The sequence below is a fragment of the Chroicocephalus ridibundus genome, chromosome 3, assembly GCF_963924245.1.
Source record: "Chroicocephalus ridibundus chromosome 3, bChrRid1.1, whole genome shotgun sequence".
NCBI classification, from domain to species: Eukaryota; Metazoa; Chordata; class Aves; order Charadriiformes; family Laridae; genus Chroicocephalus; species Chroicocephalus ridibundus.
Genome location: NC_086286.1, coordinates 83221028 through 83235860, shown reverse-complemented (window position 1 = coordinate 83235860; position 14833 = coordinate 83221028). Strand labels below are relative to the sequence as shown.

General features: G+C 34.4%; 1 protein-coding gene across 4 annotated transcripts in view; it reads right to left on the bottom strand.

The window, feature by feature from the left end:
- Positions 1 to 14833, bottom strand: part of ASCC3 (activating signal cointegrator 1 complex subunit 3) — a 276124-nt gene that overhangs the window by 152423 nt on the left and 108868 nt on the right. For all 4 annotated transcript variants that reach the window (XM_063329884.1, XM_063329883.1, XM_063329882.1 and 1 more), the window contains 2 exons: positions 9678 to 9854; positions 6440 to 6511 (listed from right to left, as the gene is read on the bottom strand). In XM_063329884.1, the coding sequence (XP_063185954.1) occupies positions 6440 to 6511; positions 9678 to 9854 (249 nt within the window). The remainder of the gene's footprint in view (positions 1 to 6439; positions 6512 to 9677; positions 9855 to 14833) is intronic.

Below are 14833 nucleotides of genomic sequence, written 5' to 3'. Positions count from 1 at the left end.
ATCTTATGACACAGCTATAAAAGCATTGTCAACAGTTGCAGTAACTAAGCTTATTAAACTTTTATCTTCACATGGCTTCTGCAACCAAATAGGAGCTGGAAAACTGATAAAGAAATTTAATCCATCATTTTTACAGATGAAATTAATACCTGTCAAATTCACTTCTGACAATTTAATGTAATAGCTTTAAAATAACTACTGAGTGTTTCTTTTTTGGCTTAAGATAGCGTAAGAAAAACAAGATGACACTTCTTAGTACTGCAAAGTTCAAGTTAATTATTGTAAATAGAGAACAATTACAGACAAAGTGAATGCTTTCTGTGCAATATATAGCACAAAACCATTTCTGACTATATAAATTCAAGTGTAATCTGTTTATCATTTGTGACATCAAAAATTATGTTTTGAAAAAGTAAAGTATTAAAAATCTATGCAAGGTGATACTTAGAAATTATTCCAAGATTTAAAAAAATACATGGCATCTCATTATTACTTCTAATGAACTAAATGCAGAACAGTGGTATAGAACAATGTTTTAATTGATGTATTAATTTAATTGTTAATGTTTTAATTAAGTACATAAATTCTAATTAATAAAGCAAGGTTTTTCTCCAGAGAACTGCATACTAACCACCCAATGCATACACTAATTAAAAATTTAACAAGTATTCTGCAGGTTAAAAAAAATAATTCAAATTTCATTTTAAAAGACAAGAGGTAAAGCTTGTCATAGGTATACCAGATGAAGTTGAGACAATACTGCAAAAGCAAAATGGTGAGACAGAAGCAGCCAGCTAAACCTAAGAAACTAGTTCAAATCAGAAGAGCATAAGCTCAGAAACTAACAGGCATCTGAAAAAGCACCTTTCTTCAAAAAGTTATTAAGAAAATTGAACTGAAATAAACCGAAAATGGGCAGACTGAAATCATCACTCATAGTGCATCATTGAGAACAGATGGTTTGTCTATGGCTGTTCATTGTTTCAAGTGGTTTTCCTCTACACTTTTAGTCCCAGCATGTTAATTCTAAAAAGGCTGCTGTATCTCCACTGGTTTACCATTCCTAAAGCCTGTTGGCACCCAAGTTAACCGGAGTTGTTGCTACGTATGTAGGAATACTACTACTGCCTTTGCTTTTAGATGTTGTGATGAGGCTTTCAATAGCTATTAACTGTTTCAAAAATCCAGGTTCTTTGCAACAGACAACCTGGCATCTTTGGCCACCAGAAAAGCTCTTCCTTGCGAATTGAAACTATTTCCTGTAAAGCCATGATGTCTCCTTAGTATTTAAGTATTGACACCTTGAGCCTCAATGCCTGCACAGACAGCAAGGGCAATGAGTACCACAGAAAAACGTCAGAACTTCCACCGAACAGTCAGCTTTTGCTATGAACTGAAAATAGCAAGTTCAGTGAGAAAATGAGCTTTCAAGGAGTTTCACTAAGTACCAGTGCTAATGGAAGAAAAGTTAAAACAGAGAGTATGTCATCTCAGTCACATAAAACTCTCAGAAGCAGTGGGAAAACAGAAACATTCATTGTCTTAAAAAGGAAAAGAGGTTCCAGAACACAAGAGAATGACAAAGGCACTCCAAGTTGAAAACTGCAATAAACAGCCAAAATGGCAAACAAGCAGCGTGCAGTGGGTAAGGAACCAGGACTGAAACTTAGGTATCTGCGGCGGGCAAAGAGAACACAGGAATTCTTTTGAAGGTTTAAGTAATATCAAAGAGAATCAGCTATGAGAAAAAAAAATAAGAAAAGGTTGTAGAAACAGAAGAGATGAGTAGTCTGGGGAACGTGGCAAAACCAAGAGAGTTTTATGAGGGCAGTTTGAGAAAGAGAAATTAACAACAAGAAATTAACAACAAGATCCCAAGAAATCTTATGCAATTTCAGGTTTTTACTTTTTTTTTTTGATCAAGAGAGAATGTTCAGACCCAAAAAAAAAAAAAAAAAAAAAAAAGAAGAAGATAGCAAACAGTAAGGTCCTGACAAACTCACAACAGCAAAAATATTGAAGAGGTGATGGGGACAATGACAGAAACAAATGATCATCTCTCGGTAACCAAGCTAGTTGGATAAAACAGCAAAAGGTCAGCAAAAGCACGAGATACGATGGATGCAAACCTATACAACGGAAGTGATGGTCAGAGTCAAAAAGAGTTAATTCCCTAGGATACTAACTTAAGCAACTGAACCTTGGCAAAGAGCAACAGCTCCATATTTTTTTAACAGAGGAATTTTAACATAAAGATAAATTTAATTATGATATGTTTCAGAGAGGAAAAAAAAAACATCTTAAAAATACTATGTAATTTCTCAAAACATAACACGACAAGGGTGTTTTCCTCCTCATACATTGGGAAGATAAAGACAGTATGATATGCATTTTCCTAAGCTGGACAGTAATGCAATGTTTCATTTTATTATAGAACTGATGTTGATACGTCTGGTCTTCAGTCACTGTCTTTGCTGATCTCACAAGGTTCTCCACAGGCTGCTTCAGAAGGGTGCTACATGCTCGTCACCATTATATGCCCTTCTCACAGGGCTGTAAAATGTAAGAAGTTTTTCACTTCTGTAGCTGAATTAATGCTGTTAATCCATGTGGCCCACTCGTGGTGACTGCCTGACAAAAGACAGTTACAATGGCTTTGAGGGAATGATAATTTTTGGTGACTAAGCCTTCACCCAGTCTTCAAGGGAACAGTATCTCAGTAGATAAATGCTGGCAAAAATATGCTACCTGCAACTGATCATGGAGTTCATATTCTCTGATGAACGGTGTGTAACTTCAGTTGTGTTTTTTTTTCTTTGTTTAAAGAATCTTTGGTTTATTAAGAGGTAGAAATAAAACTCCAAAGTGCAAATCAGTCCAAGAGGATCTAACATCTTTTCAGATAATGTAAGAACATAGTAAATTCAAAGTACAACATGAAAACAAATATTCACCAGCTACTATTGAGCACAGAAGGACAGTCCCAGGAAAGCAGACGTAACAGCACTAGAAGTTCTCACTTAAAGCAGTCTTAAGAGGTAAGATCTGACAGTGAAACCTCCTAATGAAGATCTACATTGTTAGTAATCCTGCAAAAAGAGCACACCGACTTAAAAAGCACCTGAAAGCCTTCGGGACATTTTCTGATCTTAATTCTTCAGTCATGATAAAAAGTTTCTGTAACGAAAACCCTAGAAAACTCAGTAGGGCAAGCCATCTATCATTATATCTTTCCTCAAGTTAAACAAGAGGAGAACTGTGCTATAAGACAAATGTTATAGCTTCAGTTGCATTTGGTAATTCAAAGTGAAGCCTACAAATGAGATATCTCATTAGTTTGAGCAGATGGATCAAAATTAAAGGCTGAATCACCAACTCTTAATTTCCCAGTAGCCAGGAAGAGCTTGAAGTCTTTCAGAGGATGACTGTTGAAAAATCAACATAAAAAGCTTCTCTCCATCTGTCAAAACACATGCTTGTAGAACGCAACTACCTCCTACCAGCCTTAGTCTTAAAAAATGAAAACACACATACATCTATTAAAACACATGAACATATAACTCAGTCAAGCAACAGAATTTAACCTATAATATGACAGGGAAACATCCACATGATTTCCATAAAAGGAAATTATTTGGTTCTAGCATGGTAGATTTCTTCGAAAATAAGTTAACAGAACAGTAGATAAACAAACAATGTCGAATTTAGTTTATTAAGACATTCCAAGGACTCTGATAAAGAATCTTAAAAGAGACAACACTGTGAAAATTTGATGGCCAAAGGAAGGTGGACTCAGAGAACTTCAGAAGAGGGAGAGTATTTTCCTCTGATTCTGGTATTGCTTTCTTGCACTTCAGCATAAAACAGAACAAGTAGGTTTTTGGCTCTCTGGAGCACTGCTAATGAGATCTGTGTCTGTCACATATTACTGCTTGAATAGTTATAAAATTCCAACCATTTCCTGAATTCCATACAGATATACAACTGCTGTGGAAATTCCTGGGGGGGAAGGTGTGAATATATCTTTTTAAGCAGTATATTTAGAAATAACCACATCTTTTTTAAAAAGCAAACAAACATAACACACATAGAATGTAAACAAACACAGATTTCAAGGATAACACCAGTTAAGAAAGGTAACAGAACATGATGGTAACACATGGCGAACGTGGACACAAGGTGATGGATTTCTAAAAACTAAGAAAATCAGAAGAAGGTGGTAACTTTAGAAGATCAAAAGTGCAAAGACACTAAATAAAACCTTCCTAGTGTAATATTACTCATATTCACTTCCGCTATCCCCTTCACTCATATTTACCTTCCACTATAGGGCAGGCATTTCAATTTTGATATTTTTTTTCCACTTTTTTAAACATCTGAGTTGGTTTAATGATTAGACAGATCATTTGTCATAGCATAGTCATTAAAAGGAAAAAGCCCCAATTTTTAATATGTGGTACAATACTACAAAGTATAATTAACTGTATTACACAATGAGCTGATATGCTTGATTCTGCATTGTCAAAGACTGTATACGAAGTGTTTGTATATAATTCATTTCAGGATATGAATGTTTGTTTCTTAAGTATCAAGACCAGTATGTTTTAAATACTCTGAAGAAAAGTCCAGTGTAACTGGTTAGTATTTAGACGTGTATTTAAGAGAGTTCTACAACATATCAGAAGAAACATTTTAAAGCAAAGAAAATGCTTAACATTTACAATCAATTGAACCAAATTAACCAGAGTGTTCTGAAATCAAACCAACATTTATATAGCAAGGAAAACCACACTTCTGCTTTGTCTGAAAATACATTCCTTATTTGGTTGTTGGTTTCAAATACAATTTTCAAAAATTGAGATCAGCAATAGTGTTAGCTGCTGAAACTGTAGCATTAAGTAGACTACAGTTCTTCACTTGACATCTTTCAGCTGTAGCTCATGCTTTAAAACAACACACTCATGCATTCAGCTGCTACTACAGGAACTTAAAACTATTCTAAAGAAAAGCTACAAAACCATCTCCTGCTAGAATTAATTTATTGTACTTGAATTTTTCAAATAATACTATATATGTTTGTAGACAGTTTTTTCCTCAATGTGAAGAAAAGAGAGGGGAAGAAAAGTACAACATCTATGCTGGAACAGCATCCAACTTCCTGCCAGGAATCCAAGATATGTTATTTTATTTAGACATAGTGATTTAAAGAATCTGCTACTTGTAGGTTTATCTACAGCAAGTGAAAATCCATGAAATCATAACAAGAAATTGAAAGATAAGCAACTACACGTACCTCAGTGTTAGGAATTTGGTAAGGTATGTGCATAATTGTCCATGAGAAGAAAATAAACTAAAGTTCCCTTGGTACTGCCAACAAATTTTGTTAGTCTTCACTCAGAAAAAATCAGCATTTCCCTATGTAGTCTTCATGAAAGTTTTCTGAATGTAACAACAGTAACTGACATCAACAAGAGAAGTGAAAGAATGGTGTTAAAGCAGGGGGGAGCAGGAGGACTACGAAGCTGTTGTTGAAATATTTTTTTCCCCCTCAAGTCATAAACCAACTGTTCATCTTTCAAAAAACACAATCTCAATTTTCTGTGAAAAAGAGAAAATGTGCAATTCTTAGTGTGACTGCGTGGGAAAGAGTTTTATATATATGTGATTTAATGAAAAGCCTCTTCAAGGATCACATTGCACTACCATTTGCTCCTGCTCTGAACAGGTGCCATACCTGCTACAACTACTGCTGCATGTGCACAATTCTAACAAAAATGAGATGCTGTGTGGGGGTGATTCAGGAGTACAATGATAATAAACTATTCAGGCACAGGGTAAGCCCACCATCTTAGCAGAGGGGAACATCGAACTTGAAAATTCACTGCAGAAACCTCTACTGTAAAGCAAAATGAAGCATTACTACCTTTAAAAAGAAAACAAAACCCAAACCCAGGATAATTCAAATGACAGATGCTGAGCCCTTGTGTACCATGTCTTGAACACTCTGCATAATTCTCATCCCTCATCTCTAACAGGAGACACTAGGATTTGAAAGATATGGGAAAGTCTAAGAAGAATAACTATATGCTCTATTTTAATTTTTTTAATCATTAAATGTACTTAAGTCTAAGGTCTCTAAAGTACTGACCTACTTTGCCTTGTCATTTTAAAAAAGTGACATAAATATACATTAATTACTTTAAGGGATATAAAGTACTAGGAATTTTCACCTTATCTAGAAACTAACACTATTTACCCAATTTAGATTTTCTTGCATGCTGTTTCTGTAAAGTGTTTTCAAGAGTAGAGATGACCTCTGAAGTGACATATCTCAAAACAATTACATTTTTTTTTTTAAATTATTAATACATTGTTATGATGATCAAAACTAATGTCTTTATGTGTGTTCTGAATGCAAACTGCAACAAAAAATAAATACCTGGTGTCCAGCCATTATTTGCTTCAGCACATTTTCATAACATACTTCATCCATATGATTCAGCTGCTGCACCTGAAAAACAAACATCATACTTCATATTAAAAGCATTTCTATCTTTATATATTTTCTACTACATATGAAGCAGTTTACAGGGAATCATGAAAAAAAATATGATTATGTGATTAAATTTATAATATACTGATTCCCATTCCTAACAATATCTTTTTTTTATTCTTAAATTCACAAATAGAACATGAAACTAAGTAGATAAAATACAAGTAAGGGCAGCGGATAGAATATTTATTACGTGACTTGTTTTTTTCTTAATGATGAAAGAGATGTAACCCAGTTCTATTCTTTAATTTATCTGTTTCATATTGAGGAACCTTACTTCTACAGGATATTGATGAAGTATCCATTTAATGTATCATCTTATCTAACATTAATTCTTTCCCTTTGGTACTATAAAAATAGTTTTTACATTGTATATATACTTATCCAGGAAATTACAGATTGTCAGCTTATTTGCCGTAGAAAACGGAAACTTCTTCATGTTCGGTCATGCATGGGGAAGAGGGTGAGTACCATGTGCAGAGTTTCCAATTATGGATAAATAAAATGTTTCAGGAAGGTTCCAAAATAAAGAGTTTAGTTAAAATAAAAAGTATTCTTCAAGCTAAAGATTTTTTTTCCTATTTCTTTAATGTATCACAATATAAATAGCACGTATCTACTTGAATGCACCTCAGTATTGAAGTTGTGATGAATCAAAATAAATAAACGAAGTTCAAAATCAGAACAATCACTCCATTCTTCATTCGTGCATTCATGGGTGGAAAGAAGATAGTTGGACTTTTTTTGGACACAAAGAAACGTCTTACAAGAGCAAAGCATGTAAGAATTAAAAAACTGAAATTTAATAGTCGGGAGTTATCTAGAATAGCTGAAAGTTGAAAAGCACAGCTTTAAAACAGATTTAGAGGGAAGAAGACAACATTCGTATTTGGTATCTTACAAGCATAGTAATAAAAAGATGCGACAATGTGGACATGTGTGCAAGAGACAAATAGCCAGTCTAATTATTCTGAAAATAATTAGAGCTTAGCATTTTAAATTATTATTTTTTCAAATAAGTGAAAATCATTAAGGAGAAACATAATATAGGCAGTATGTAAATACAAAAGTAGACACACACACATATATGTATGTACCTACAAATGCAACTTTATGTATTCTTTGCATTTATAACTAAAGAAGAAAACAAAAACATGCATAAAGAAAAGTATCTGACATTAACAGACCTCCGACTGAAGAAGCCAAACTTAGTCTTGGTCCCATATGCTCTAGGAGTTTCAATGAACCGAGTTTTAAGAAGTTTCCTGGTTAACTTCTATGCATAATAAATACACCATGCTGGCCTTGCCTTTGAAAGCTTGCCTACAGTTTTGCACGTGATTCAGCAAATCACTAATTAATTCCAAATTTTTGGGAGGTTTTTTGGATAAAGGATGTCAGAAAGCTGTGGCAAAGCGTATACCTAAATAAACTAACAGCCTTCTATCTCCTTGCAGCTCATCAGTGTGTATATAGACATAGTATTTATTGCACTTGGTGATGCTCTGCAAGAAATGCTTTTGATTCTTTGGGTTTTTACATTGTTTTCCTCCTCTCATATAGAGCAGCATGATGTTAATATTGGCATTAATTTGGCATTATCCTGAATAGAATCCTTTCTCAGAGAAGCTTAATACTTTTACTTTTCATTTGCTATAAAGTGTATTATCTCGATTGCAAAATGTATTTTACTCTATGAAATCCATAATGAAATTCTTCTGAAAAGTAAAAAGACAAACTCCTGGCTATGGTATTACCAAAACAGTTGTCTTAGTCTGACAGGTACTCACATTTCAGAGTAACTATTACCTCCTAATATTTTCTCATCTCCCCATTTTTTTTTTAAACCTACTGTTCTTTTTTAATTATTTCAAACTTTACAGGATAACTTGAATATTTCTTTGATTTTTAAATCACAAACACATTCTAAAGCGAGCACAAAGAAATGGAGTCTTTCCTTTTTTTCTTAGCATACAGTGGAAATAAAATAAATACTCAAATCAAGTATCAGGAAAAGATTAAAGAAAAGCGACAGCAAATAATGGTGAACGTACTTGAAACATTTAACGAAGGTTAAAACATGAAAATCATGGTAAGCACCATATGGTAAACTAGTCTTGTGTGTATAGACTTGAAATGGCTCCCTACAGTTGTAAAATAAGTTTCTTTCCTGCACATGAAATTAACTATTTAAATAACCTAATAAGAAAGGCAATGTCCATTTTTACAAAAAAGAAAACAAAATGCTACTACTGATTAAGCTATGAAATTAACTTTTGATTGAAGATGTTCTGACGTCTATGAAATTAAATCATAGCACAATAAGATTTTTTAAAAGCTGAGCTGTATAACCATTAATTATCAGCTAGTGAGATGCACAGGAAATCTTATGGAAAAGTGTTTATATTAATTCCTGTATTAAAAGAAGAACTGTAATTTATGTGCTACTTGGCACATAATTTTTAATAAGAATTTTTAATAAGAATATTATTTTAATTTTTAATAAGAATATTATACCTGACCGTGGCCTTAATGCTTCCCAAAATGAGCAAGAACACAAAGAGTTAAGAGGCTTATTTAGGGACTATTTTAATGTGTTTTCTATCAGACGTGCACATGTGACAGTTAATGGTTTAGCATACTATGGTTTTAATCAGTAACTCATATCCAACTATTATTAATGCATGTCATATTAATATATATATTACCTCAATTTAATAAACAAATATTTTTCTTACAACACTCCTCATGCAGCCTTACAACCAAACAAGAAGCATCACTGTTTCTAACAAAATGAAAAACTGAAACAAGAAAGGCAGAATAATCAGCTGCTACAGTGACTCTGCACTTGAGGGTGATGATTTCTCCTTAATCAAGAAAAACTTACTAATGAATCTGAGGCAATGCAAAGCTAGATACCATTGTATCCAATTGCAACAAGACCTATTTACACAAGTATTTTAAACTGAGGAAATATGAGTCTTAAAGCAGCTTTCAATTATGTTTATAGAGAAGAAAATATGCTTCTTAAAACTCCTGTAGCGTAATAAACCAGTACCCCTTACACATACCTACATAAAGCGTGATCAAAACAAACAACAACCCTTTCTTTGCCATTCTTTACCTTATTGGTTGTCTTAATTCCTATGAAGGTTTGCCCCAGTGGTACAGGTCGGAAACGGCCATCAAAGTAGAACAGTCCAATGCAGGGATTGACGTGTAGAAATGTAGCAACATCGAGATAATTGGGCAATGTAGCTGAAAGGCCCAAAATCCTAATCATACTTTGTGTAGATTCAACCTATTAAAAAACAAGTAAATGATCCAAGTGTTATAAGACAAGAAATCAAAGCAGAGACTTTTAAAACATCCCTTATAAAACAGTACTGTGAAAGCAGCAGTTAACACTTTCCACAAAAGGTGAACAATAGATGTGTTAGTAATTATCCTATATTGAAGAAACCAGAGCACCCTGCAATTCCATCAAATCTTGCTTATTCATCTTTCTATTTTACTATACTTTTGCCCTCCAAAAAGTTAGCAGTCATTAACTGATATGGAGGAACAATAGCAGTAAAACTGGCTTTGTTAAGAAGGGATAGTCCAATTTGTAGGCAAAACTAGGACAGATAATTTGGTATCATTTTTTCCTTAGTTCAAATCACAGCACAATTCTGAAAAGAAAGGAGAATCTAACTTATGCCGTTCCTCAGTCTTGGCTTTTGCTTAGAGATTTCCACAACTCTCTTAGCCTATTCTAGTTCATTTCTCCAGTATGAAGCAGTACTTCTGCAAGGTTGAAGATATTTAAATACCAAGAAGTCGCTCTGAAACTTTTTATTTTTTAATATGCGCCAAATGTTTGCATTACATGCCTTCCCATTCAATAAGGGACAGAACTGGTGCTTCACAATGAAATACTCTGTTCCCTATAAAAGCCTGCATATTATATGTATATCTAGGTAATTTTCAAAAAGAATGAAACCAGACAAGAGACTTGAATGAGGAAAGTACACAAGAATTTTCCCGTTTCCTTCTGGAATACTAAGAGCCGTGTAGGCTGGCTGACAGCTTTCTTACTAGCATAATTATTTAGAAGCAAAGTTCACAGTAATTTTCATCAAAAGGCTTTTTATACACTATAACTGAAATCATATATGCGCTTCTCAACGTTTCTCAAATGCTTGAATGTCCCATGATGAGTAAGGCTTGTAAATTCTACCTACCTGTTCAAAACGATATGAAGTTTTACTTAGAATACGGTCTTTGAATCACTCAGGTGTTTGAATTAAAGGTTTTTAAAAAGATGATTAAAAAGTATATGGAGAGCATTCTCAAGTAAGATAAAATACACCATACCATAACAGAGACCTGGCAAATAACAAGTACACCAAAATAATAAACCAAATCCTAGAAGAAACCACCCCCCACAGCTCCACAGACATCAAAGCACACTAAGCAAGTGACTATGTTGCCTGGTAATGGACATGCCCCATGGCAAAAATTTGGATGCTTAAACTGTGGATGTAACCAACTAAATGACACAGAAAACCTTCTGATTAACCGCCCTGCACTTTATTCAAAGAGCAGCTTTGCAGAGGAAAGCCCACGTACAAAAAAATCTTATATGTAAATGCAAATTTTGAGATGACTGGGATAAATGAGAGATTCCATTTTCAAAAGTCTGCCATCTGCAGGGAATAAAAGCCGCATTCACTTTGAAGAGTACAAATAAGCATGATCATTTCTTACACAACTGGATGTTGTGTAAGACACTACACAACTTACACAATAGCTGGATGATGTGATAACCTAAGGGCTATAGTCAACCTCAGCCACACAGGTTTGAGACTGGGGTTGGTTTTTTGGGGGGGAGTGGGTGGTTTTCTTTTTTGTTTGTGTGGGTTTTTTTGGTTTTGGTTTGGTTTGATTTTGTCTCAGTCCCCTGGAGAACCACCTACTTCTGCACTGACCTTGGTGTCTGCAGGGTAGTTCCTCACACTTTTTTCCTCACTCCTATCTCTCTCAACTGCTGCACAGTGGTTTTCCCTTTCTTTGATATGTTTTTCCAGTGGCATCACCATCTTGGCTGTGGGCCTCAGCCCTGCCTGGGGCTGGGTCGGTTGGAGCCGGCTGGAACCGGCTGTGTCCGGCCCAGGGCAGCCCCGGCCTCTCCTCACAGAGGCCGCCCCTGCAGCCTCCCTGCTGCCAGGGCCTGGGCACCTGCACCCGGTGCAAAAGTTTGATTCACTTAATGTCTATACATTTTTTTTTTTTTTAAAAAAGCTTGAATCTGTAAGAACAGTAACCAGATGCTGATATATTTGTCCTGTACTTTGTTCACAATCACCTGATACTACGTACAACAATCTGAAAGTGTAACTGAGATCCAATCTGGAAAACATTATTTGATTTTGCTAAATTCAATAACATTTTTTTTCAAATCTCCTCAGAGCCTGAGAGCACTAGTTTGAAAATGTGCTCAGTTCCATCTGAGGATAGAAAAGCATTTCAAGTATTTAAACAATTAACAAGAACTCTGCTTAATAACCATGGCAGTATGAATTTTTACACCAATTAACTGTAAGCTGTTTGTTCAGAGTTTTCTTTCAAAATCCAAACAATGCCTAGAGAACAGTTACAGTTTACTGAGACTTGCCACTTTCAAAACCTTTGTAAAAAGAAGCCATTTAACTTCACTGATCTGGCAGTTGGCCCTGGAGTTGAGGAGCTGATTGAAAACCCTGAATTACAACTCCACACGAAAACCACAGCAGAAAGTTAACACAAGCAAGTCATTAAAATTACTAATACGCATAGCACATTTTAAAACAAAATACAGTCTTGTATATTTTATATTATACTTTACATTTTTTTGTTCATATGTATATAGTGCCTACATAATTTTTTCAATTTATAAATCTAAAATTTGGAAATTATTTGGACGATTAGTTTTCTATTTATATCAAGCCACAAAAATCAAGTTGGAGTGCTATACGAAACCAGGCAACGTCATCTTTTGCTCTATAGTAACATTTTTTCAGTCTTCATAATTAAATAAAGACTCTATTAAGACTCTAAGTCATTCCATCAATATCTTCAACTTCTTTCAAGGCCATCCAAACAAAATATCTTTATTTTTTACCATCTACTTTTATATCCACTTAGCAAGACAAAATATCAATGATTTATATGTATATATAAAATAATCAAGAAGCAAAAAGAGGTACATTTACCATAAAAGACAAAATTTATCACAATAATTCTCCCAATTATTTTATGCTTACACCAAATTTGAACTGCAAAGTAAAACCCTACGTGTCTGCACATCATCAAATATATATAGAACAAGTTTTGTTTATTCTTTTAATTATATATGGCAATATACAAACAGCAGTGACTAAAACTATGCTAAACTTAAAAGTTAGAAAACCAAAATTACCTGAATATGCAACCATAACATGACTTATTTTTGCATTTTGTCTGTGATTATAATTAAGTTACAATTATGTATCTATTATTCATCTATCCAAGCACTACAGAGACTTTATTTTTCATAATGGTTTTTAGAAGTCTAACACATTTTTAGAACAGAATTCTCTGTCTGCATTTTTCAACTGCTTTTCTGACTGTCCCTTTAAGAGCAAGCATTAAAATGTTTTGCTTTCAGATGCTTCTAAAGAAAAGTAAGCCCTAAAAGTGTGCAGACATCCTTTGTAAATACAATCTACTCAAACACTAATACTTTTCATGTGCTGAATCACTGGTCCTAGAAGGACCTTATTTGGTCCTAGAAGCCCCCATTAAAGATTGTGCCTTCTTATACAAGACACTATGAACACATAGCCTTTTTCTGAAATTGCAGTAAAAATTATCATAGAATCATAGATTGCGTTGGGTTGGAAGGGACCTTTAAAGGTCATCTAGTCCAACCCGCCTGCAGTAAGCAGGGACATCTTCAACTAGATCAGGTTGCTCAGAGCCTCATCAAGCCTGGCCTTGAATGTCTCCAGGGATGGGGCCTCCACCATGGAGGGTCAGGCCTCCACCATGGCTTACTGAAAAGACATTTTGGTTGACAGATTTTTCTGTTAACATTCCCTACCACTGGCTGGTGGTACACAGCTAAGTGCGTTTTGTTCACACTGGCACACAATCTCAAACATTTTAGTCTTCGTATGTGTTTAATTATCTCAGTAAAAATATAAGCAGCATTTGGAACATACAAGGCTTTCTTAGAAAAACTGTACTGTCACAGTATTTGCACAACATGTTCTTTGAAAGCTTTACTCTATTTCATTGACTTGATATTACACCAGGAAGTAAGAAATAAAATTACCATAACTATATTTAATTGACATATCTAATTAGTATATCTAATTCAGAAGCATTCAGGATGGCATGTGAAGAATTGGCAGCATGTTCACCATACATGCTCGCAGAACACGATCATCACACTATGAAATTCCATGTATACAGAAAAAATAAACAGAAGATATCTATCAGTACCGACTGCCACACTCAAGCACCAACTGCGTTTACATTGTAAATGATAAAGGATCAGGTATAGGAAGTGCCCCTCTGGACTGTAAATTGATCAAAGCAGGATCATTTTCTTCCTGATAGGTTTTAAGATTTGCATATCATTTCATTACATTACAGCCACCACTTGAGAGCATACAGAGTATGCAGAGCGATACTCTTTTATCTGACTTCTAAAGTTCTTCCTGAACTTTCTGATCTTGGCAGTCTTCCCATTTCCATGTGTTAAGATATCACATTCACAGAATTAATTACAATCAAGCTGGAAAACATATCCCTGATTGTTCAACTTGAGCACAGATTTAAGTGAATCAGACAAGTTTACACATTCTAATCTTTGAAGAATTGTCCACTGGTTAGAAATTAACCTGATATTCAGATGTACACTAAAGACGAGATAAACACAAAGACAGACACAAGCGTTTCTTAGTTTTCAGTCTAGATGTGCAAGAAGATAAATTCTTAACTTAGATTCCTGAGTTCTCTGCTCAACACTGGTAAGAATGAAGTACTGCATATGAGGATTCATGTTAGTTATTAGTTAGATATCACCCTACATCAAAAATACCTCTAAATTTCAGCTTCGCACAAGACCTATGTTTTTCACATTATCCAAAAAAAAGAAAAACAAAGGGAAAAAAGGGAGCAATTCTTAGAACATTAAAAAAAAAAAAAGAATTAAAGGTGTTTCAAAACAACTAAGGAAGTTGTTAGAACATTTCACCAATGTTTACTTGT